Source organism: Mytilus edulis, chromosome 9, assembly GCF_963676685.1.
Source record: "Mytilus edulis chromosome 9, xbMytEdul2.2, whole genome shotgun sequence".
NCBI lineage: Eukaryota > Metazoa > Mollusca > Bivalvia > Mytilida > Mytilidae > Mytilus > Mytilus edulis.
The window spans coordinates 42,437,042-42,446,541 of NC_092352.1; the positions used below are offsets into that span (position 1 = coordinate 42,437,042).

General features: G+C 31.3%; 1 protein-coding gene across 1 annotated transcript; it reads left to right on the forward strand.

The window, feature by feature from the left end:
- The first annotated feature begins 626 nt into the window (after positions 1–626).
- On the forward strand, positions 627–6,683 carry LOC139488393 (prion-like-(Q/N-rich) domain-bearing protein 25). The gene is made up of 6 exons (XM_071273943.1): positions 627–690; positions 2,946–3,018; positions 3,267–3,395; positions 4,389–4,511; positions 4,910–5,038; positions 5,925–6,683. The coding sequence occupies exons 1-6, from the start codon at positions 673–675 to the stop codon at positions 6,008–6,010; spliced, it is 558 nt and encodes a 185-aa protein (XP_071130044.1). The 5' UTR covers positions 627–672; the 3' UTR covers positions 6,011–6,683.
- Positions 6,684–9,500: the final 2,817 nt, after the last annotated feature.

Genomic DNA, 9,500 nt, shown 5'->3' on the forward strand with positions numbered 1-9,500 from the left:
AAACACATCAATCGAATGGAGAAAAAAAAACCTGTCATATTCTTGAATAGGTACTCACCTAGTTTCTCATGTAGAAAATGGTTTTAAAGCTTATTTTACCTCTCACAAAAACAACAACAACAAAAAAAAGACATATAATGTAAAATGTAACAAATAGGGGTATGGCAGTCAATATTTGTGTTATGATCTTAATTTTTAAAAGAGATAAGTCAACGACCAAAAATATAATAAATATGCGCACAGTTTATCTTGAACATTTTTGTGAAACAGTCAGCTTTCATTAATAATTGATTCCATTTTGTTTGTGATAGGGCAATGCTATTAGCTATTGAGTTATATTTAATCATGTCATTTTCACAAATTTTCTGAATGTTGTGTGCAAACCCATCTCATGCAAAATTTAACAAAAGGTAATGGTTTCACGTCCCTCTGTGTTAGAATTTCTTTAACAATGCAAAAAATATCTTATCATGAGCCGGAATATAAAATGATATCAAGATTTTAAAAATAAATGATACACTTTGAACTTTTTATCATTGTATATAGCTTTGTAAATAAATATGATATTACCTAGGAGACATTATCACCTGGTTTTTCTGTTGATAGCGACAACAATTACGTTCTCATATAAATACTGAACTATTGTTAAACATTTACAGATCGAAAAACTGCATGAACATTACAACAATGGTAAGAAAATTTTACTGCACTAGCAATATCTGTTTTAATTATAAGTGTCAACATGCGTTGATAATTGTTTTCGTTATTTTTTACAGAGAAGTTATAAAATATTCTTGTTTTATTTTTTCTTCTATTTGTTACATAGTTAACATTCAAACTCGACAGAGCCCAGAAATGTGCAGATGTACGTTGTAAGCAATCATCAGTTGTCCTGCGATACTGAGACTTTAATAATATTAACTGATTAATTAATGTATTTCTAAGATTCAATTTGTATTTCATAATCATCTATGGATTAAAGGTAGTTCAGGGGGAAAGAAAAAAAGACAGAATTGTCTTATACTTTGCCAAAATGAGGTGTCATCGAACTTATTTCCTTGCTACAGGTAAAAAATGAAAATTTCCCTATATGTCCAGTATAAATTTTGAACTAAAAGAGTTATCCCTCCTTATGGCTTTTTAAAAAAAAAATCCCCTTAGCACAAATATTTGGTATTTGTAATAACATTTTCGATAATACAATGAATAACTAAGTTGTCCTTATATAAATAAACAGTGTAGCCAATAAATCTGTCTCCAAATTAGCAGATTTGGGCAAAAAACTAGACCGAATATTTACTGTGATTGTCAAATTCAAGATGGCGGTATACGCCTAAAATACCTTCAGGAACTGAAAGCAGTGTTCTGCTTAAATTATTGCGCTCAATGCTCGTTATTTATATACTGGTTTTTCATAGCAACTTATTTGTGTTGCGATTGACATGATTGACTCCAAGCTATTTTTGAATATTTCTTCAAAAGAGTTTCACCTGTTTCTTATCTTAAAATAAAATTGAGAATGAAATCGGGGAATGTGACAACGAGATAACAACCCGACCAAAGAGCAGATAAAAGCCGAAGGCCATCAAAGGGTCTTCAATGAAGCGAGAAAATCCCGTACCAACAAAAGTCTAACAAAGACCAGTTACCTTTTTTAGAGTTAAATGTGATTTTAATTTTTTACGAATTTGACAAAAAATCCTGTTTAATTCATTTTCTATATTTAAATAGAAATAACACAGTTATCAAACTGAATAACCTCGCACGATAATGTAAGATCTGGAAAAAAACACTGTAGATGTAAATAGGAAAACTAAAATGATACACCAGATATGCACAATCAATATAATTATCGAATGTCAAGACTGAGACAACTTATGATATGCCGTATAGCACGAATATGTGTTCTATATCACACAAGCCAGAAGAGTCTAAGCCGAATCATATGCCTAACGATTGAAGATTTTTTCAAGAAGGCATATAGTTCAGCTGTAACTTGTTACATATAAATTACCGTAATGCAAAGATATAAAAACAACAGCAATAAAACCCAAATCGATTTGAAACCAACAAAACACGGTGTTTTTTTTCATAATTTACCCTGAAGTCTGGAAATAATATCCGTGTCTCCCAAACCTACTAAAATATTAAAAAGAGCTAAATATCTATATCCACTTACACTTATAAATATGTAGAGATTTCTATAGAAATATCACAATTTATGCTTCTGTCAAATAAATTCAAGATCAAATTCAAAATAGATTTCAGCATTATATAACAAGTATACGAATACGTAAAGTGGAACTTGTTTTACTTATCTGTATCTGTATTTCCCACTTATGAAATTAGGATGGGTACGTCACAGATTCCTTTCGGCTATTATGTGTACTTATTCAGGATTCTGTATTATATGCATGCTTTAAACATCGCTCAGCTTATATTCGAAACCTTAAGTTTTATACCTCAGGAATAGATTACCGTAGCTGTATTTGGCAAAACGATTAGGAATATTTGGTCCTCAATGCTCTTCAAATTAGTATTTTATTTTGCCCTTTCAACTGTTTTTGATTCGAGCGTCAGTCACTGATGACTCTTTTGTAGACGAAACGCATGTCTGGCGCCAATACAAAATTTCAATCCTGGTATCCATGTATGCTGAGTTTATATGCATGCAATTCTTTTAATCGAAGATAAAGCTATCTAGGTACTGTTCTATCTTCTTGGCGGGCAACTATTTGAAATTACGTTCTTTCGCATCAATGATTTATCATATTTTAGCATACAATTCGCTACTAAATATTGGCAGGTAAACATGTTGATGAAATCTTTTTTGTAAATTAGAAAACAAAAAACTCAATGAGTACTAGCATATTAAATGTCATTGTACGTGTTTATGTATTTGAAGCGAATGTAATATTGTCATTGTTTTATATATATATTTTCAGGCTTATCTGTGCAAATTAGTACTACTAATTCTTCCATTGATTTCTCTTTACTTTCAATTTGCAGTTTCTGCAGGTAACTGTTTACATATTTCATTATTAGGATCATAATTTTATGGAATTATTTATGAAATGATAAAAAAAATAATTTCAAAGTATGTAATGTACGGTCAATTGTAAACAATAATTGTAAAATGAAACGTGTTAGGCTTAATCGAAAATAATCTGAGTGGTGCAAAAAAAGTAACTTAATACATTTTGAAACTTTCTTTGACAGCTTCACTTTTTTATTTATTAATATTATGTACATTGTATTTCAAACAGGAGTCCCTTTAGCAGGACGTTGTACAAACACTACAAACTGTACAGCAAATACTGCAAATTCAGAATGTAAAGCAGCAACATGTCAATGTAAAATTGCATTTTATGCGCAAAAAAAAACTTGTGTAGCTAGTAAGTATAGCAAAGTAGAATTTATTATATTATGATTTTTATTTCAGTCGAGATCGACCGATCATAATTATCAAAAACATTGCGTATATAAATGTAACATATGTAAAAGATTCGATAAACACGGGATCTGTATCAACAGTAAGAATCGCCACCGGATAAAGGTAACCTCAAAATGAAGACAGTTATAGCAGAAAAAATCTTATTCTAATTCCCTAACAGTAAAGAACAATTCGCCGCTATTCGCCGAACAGTTTCCGCTTCATTAACATGAGGTTTTCTGTTAAAATAACAAAAATAACCATTACAGAGTTGTTCAAGCTTTAATTTAGTAAACATTTGTTCTACGAAAACGACAAATGAATAGTTGGAGAATAAATGTGTTTTATCAATTTGAACTATCATACAGTAAGTGTAAAATAAAATGATTTAGAATACCTTTTAAAATATATGTACGTTGTGAAAAACATTGCGTATATAAATGTAACATATGTAAAAAACTCGATTAACACTGGATCTGTATCACCAGTAAGAATCGCCACCGGATAAAAGTAACCCCAAAACAAAGACAATAATAGCAGAAAAAATCTTATTCTAATTTACCTAACAGTAAAGAACAATTCGTCGTTAGTCGCCGAACAGTTTATCCGCTTTATTAACATGAGGTTTTCTGTTAAAATAACAAAAATAACCATTACAGAGTTGTTCAAACTTTAATTTAGTAAACCTTTGTTCTACGAAAACGGCAAATGAATAGTTGGAGAATAAATGTGTTTTATCAACAGAAATTGGGTTACATATATTTCAAATACGCCATCACAAACTATTTGTCTAATCATCTAATAGAACGGTATTGGCTACTGTTTTTCCAAAACGTTGTTTTTATAATATAGGCGATTACGAAATGATTAAAATTGAACAGAATACCGTTTTAAGCTTTTATTTCACTTATCTAGGTTTCTATTATTATTTATTGATACTATTGATATTTTGCAGAAGTTAATGTAGGTTCGGCCTGTAATACCACGACTCCGTGCAAAGATGGTAACGCTACCTGCAAGGGTACTTGTAAATGCAATGATGCCTTTTATAAGGACAGCAGCAATGCGTGTTCACCTCGTATGTGCTTTATATATTTTTCAAATAATGTACCAAACCATTTTAATGAAAACATTGGTTACATGATTAAACAGTATACTGTCAGATACATTACTTAAAGACAAGTATCATTGATAATTTTTATTTTTGACTTATATACATGGTGTCCAGAGAGACAAGCTAATTTTCTATGAAAGAATATGCACTATATTAATACAGATTAAGCAATTAAGTTTAAAAAAAATTGAATTAGATAAATGAAATGATATGAAGTAACAAAGTATCATTAATGACGCGTACAATACTAACATATAAAACCAGTTTTAGAAAGAAAAAAAACCCAATATGTTACTAATTTGTTTGTATTTTATTAACAACTTGACAAAGTACATAGTATTTTCTTTGATAAAATGTTTCAGGCATTTACCCGAACAAGCCATGTGGTACTATTTCTGCAAAGAATGATTCATGCATAGATAACGCATATTGTAACAAAACCAGCAGCATTTGTGTTTGTGGTAAAGGGTACACAACAAATCCAACAAGCTGTAAGTGGATATTTATAGTCAATATACTTTTAAAGATAAGAAAACTAAAATTGATAAATGGTTAACCTCATTATGAAGAAGTTTCCTAAGTGCTTTCAACAAACAAAAATGTCAATTGAACACGCTTTTTGAGAAACCATTAACATTATAATTTACATCACAACTAAAGAATATCGTCACAATCTTACTTATTTTTGAACTTTATCATAAAAAATGATTCGAATTTTGCAAATTAATTGCTTTCAACGGTATTTTTCCAAGCTCGATAGTATCGTTGAGACGTTTTCGCGTAGTTTCGATTATCGACTGAGGTGAACAAGAGACTTGAAAAACTTGTTATTGCTGCTCTTCATCTAAACATAGGAATGAAGTATAAAGAGCAAACACATGTCTGTTCGATATTAGAATGATTTGTCCAGGCATTCGGACATGTTTTCATGTGGTGTGATACAAGCAACTGAACTTACTAGAGGTTACTTATCCTGATGACGGTGTCAAGTATAAAAAGTGTTGATAGAATATATAACATATTATAATGTTTTCCTCCCTTATATGCGTGTAATACTTCCAAGTAGAAGATAAACACCAATCCATCAAAAACATCATATATGTTGTACCAATTATTTATCAAAATATTCTAGTCGAATAGAAAAGGAATGCGAAAGATACTAAAGGTGCATTCAAAACTGACAACGTTATGGCATTGAGAAAAAGAACAATTGATGGAACAGTATTTCAGACTCTCATTTTTTGTTTCGTCATACATACTCTCATTAATACCTACCGTGCATGATCTTGTTGGGTAGTCAATGTCGCGAAATACTTCATAGTAGAATTATTGATTTTTTAACACACTCATTATGTTTCACTAATTCCCTATTTGTAGGCAATTCTGCTGTTACCATGGCTGTAGTGGAGATTTCAACCCTTATCATGTGCTTCATGTTGGCGTACTTAGACGTTTTAAAATAGCTGCCTTTTATAAATGAAACTATTTGTGTGTGATTCCAAGATGTAGACACATCTATAATAGTTTAGAACAAATTTTAGTTTGCAACGAGTAAAAAAGGTTGATTATATTACAAACGTTTGTGATCAGGCCAAATGCAGTATTAATTTTTTTTAGTATGGTACAAAGGGAAATACATTTCAGTCAAAAGATTCGTATAAACGTCCATAAAATCGGGAACAGCTTGAAATTGCTATATGCCAAACAGAGGCCTTCTGTCATTTTTTAGATATGTTAAATAATACTATATTGACTCACGTGTGGAATTGAGCTGCTTTTAATTGTTCAATCTGAAATGTATTTTCTTACTTGAACTTAACTGTTTTGTATGCGATTTTGATGGAACATTTACGTTTTAATCTTAGTTGAGAATTTTTATTATACATAAATTCAGCAATGCATTTAACAGCCGTAGACTAGTGGTATCTTATAATGTTTAAAGTTGTGTATTTCTGAATTTTTTGTTGAAGAATAGCTGTGTACCACAAATGTTGGAAATGAAATTAAAGTTGAACAAAGAGATAATAAGTTTGACATATTTACGTTCTGCATGTAAATGAAGGTTGTTATTGCAATGCAACTTGATGTACATGCGGTTACGTTATTTTTAAGTAATAAACACAGTTTTCCAATTGATTTAATTAGTCTTATCGATTCTTAAAATAAGATCAACACTTATGCTTCACAAAGGAAATTATATATCATCTCTTGCTTTTAGTATTGAATGATACGGACAGAATTAAAAAGAAACACGACCAAAATCCTGATAATACAAATCAAATCTTTATGTCATAGCTTTTTCTAAGCTTGACAGCATAACATTATCACAATATCATTCATCCAAAACGGAAGAGGGATAAAAACGACAAAACACATAGTCAGAGTGAAGTATATTATACACAAGAATGTGTCTATAGTACACTCTCACTCTATCATTTTCTATATTCAATTAAACGTACAATTAAAGCCAAAACTCTTATTTGGAACAAAAATAAGAAAAATCATATCACAGGGAACATGTGCACTTAGATTCAAATTCAAATTCAAATTCTACTTCATCAAAAACAACATTAACCAACATATTCATCACCAAGAGGGACAGAAAGAAGAACGGATAGACGAACGAACAGATGAACGGAGGGACGGACAGAAGAATGGACGAATAGCCCGAAAAACATAATGTCCCTACTTGGGTAAAAAACACGAATGTGTCCATAGTACACGGATGCCCATCGTACTATCATCTTATATGTTCAATGGACCGTGAACTTCAGTCAAAACTCTAATTTGCCATTACAATTAGAAAGATCATATCATAGGAAACATGTGTATTAAATTTTTAAGTTGATTGGACTTAAACTTCATCAAAGCCTACCTTGACCAAAAACTTTAACCTGAAGCGGGACAAACGGGCAAACAGACGGACGAACCGACGAGCGAACCCACATAGCAGAAAACAAAATGCACATCTGCTATCGAAGGTGTGGCAAAAAAAAAAAACAATGGTCTCTTAAACATAAAAAGGATAAAAAGCATTGCAAACCTTACAAACTAAAAAAAGATTAAGACGAAGCTCTATAATCGTAAGCAAACTACGTCTTCAGATAGATAAGGAGTTTCTACTCCATTTATGAAAATATTTCATGGCGGGATACAACAAAAGCAACTAGTATGTGTTTCTTTTTCCCAACAAAGCATGAGTCACTTAGCAAAAATAGTCAAAACTGATCGGTTCGAACTAAGATATATAATTCTCGGGCCCATACTGGTATTTCAAACTTTTCAGTCTTTTCGAAAAATATAAAAAATATCAAGTTTGAAAAATTACCAATCGAGTGAATTATTTATTTTAAAGTCGTAGAGCAGCCTGAGACTCAAGAAAAATACACTTTTGGTAAATTAATGTCTGAACTGGCAAACGGTCAAAAAGCCAATTACATATACCAAACACACAAAAAAGGAATGGATTTATACGTTCGATAAAGATAGTTGATAACTCTTTTTATTGTCCTTCCCTGAGCCAATATCACCCTGCTTAGTCGCTCCGTAAGTCATGTAACATGGGTTTGAGAGAGGAGAGCAAGCATTATCAGCGACGTTGTATAATGTATTTATGGCGAATCGATCAGTGACATCACAATGTGTAAGGAGACACTAATATGAGGCAGGCATTACCTGTGAATGGGGACGAAGTTTGTTTAAATTATTTTTTTTGTATTTTGAATATTTGTTAAAAAAAAGATACGGAAATACCGTAACGTTTCCGATTTTGGTTCTGTTGTTAGGGATTTTACTTGTGACGTTATTGAAGTTATGACGTTATGTTCAATGTAAACAAAGAAACGCAATGCATCAGGTAGGCCTAACGTTGATTCATACCAAAGACAAAGAATGATTAAAAATGAAATACTGGTATTGTGTTCCTTGAGTTCCTATATTTTACTAGACTAATCAAAGTCTCACGACAACAAGACCGGAAGAAGGAAGTAGAGTTATGTGTTCTGCGCAGATCCGGAAATTAAAAAAACACGACAAAAAAAATTGAACGATTTTGAGTTCATTAGTACAATGAAAAATTCGGGAAATTTTCCCGATTTTTTTTTTTTTTTTTTATTGAATTTTCTACTGTAATAGGGGACTTCGTCCCCATATCAAACTTTCGACTTGCTTTCGACTGTTTTCTGCTCGTTGGTTCGTTTGTTGTCTCTTTGGTAAATTCCACATTTCCATTCTCAATTTTATATGTTTTTATGAATAAATGCATATGGACACACCATTTATATTGTGTCAACTTGGGGAAATGTCAGTGCAAATATAAGGTCAATTATAATATAGAACAGTACTTGAGAATAACACAATTTTTTTCATACTTAATAATTTGAAACCATACTTTGTATAACAGGACAGTCCTCCTGGCACGATAATGTTGTAATCATGTCATTTTCACATTTTTACCGCATATTTTTTTTTATGTTTTTTTTAAAAGACACATATTGCAATATCTCTGCACCTGCAAAATCATTTTCATTTATTTAACGTTATCCTGTGTTAAAATTAGTGTGAAATTATGATTATATCGCAGGCCGGAAGTTGAAATTGTGTCAAGAGTTGTTTAATATTTGAAAATTATTGAATTTTATGTCATAGCGTAAAACTTTATAAATACACATAACATCACCTAGTGGAGACAATATCACCTGTTTTTTCGTCATCTGTTGATAAGGGTAAGGATCACTTTGTCGAATGAATATTAGTGTATAACAGTAATTACTGATCCAAAGATTGCATATCCAACTATACACATGTATAGATAAACCTGTGTTGAAGGTACTGGGAAAACGTCTGTTACGAGATGAACTTATGTCTTCTCAACGAACAATATCGAGTATTTCTGTTGATAGTATCATACATTTGTACTTCAGCTCTCTGTGTAAAATACAAAGTTTCCCAATA

Coding starts and splice junctions, on each gene's coding strand:
- LOC139488393 (XM_071273943.1), top strand. Junction 3,019..3,266: donor TCAATTTGCAGTTTCTGCAG/GTAACTGTTTAC, acceptor TATTTCAAACAG/GAGTCCCTTTAGCAGGACGT. Junction 5,039..5,924: donor CACAACAAATCCAACAAGCT/GTAAGTGGATAT, acceptor CCCTATTTGTAG/GCAATTCTGCTGTTACCATG.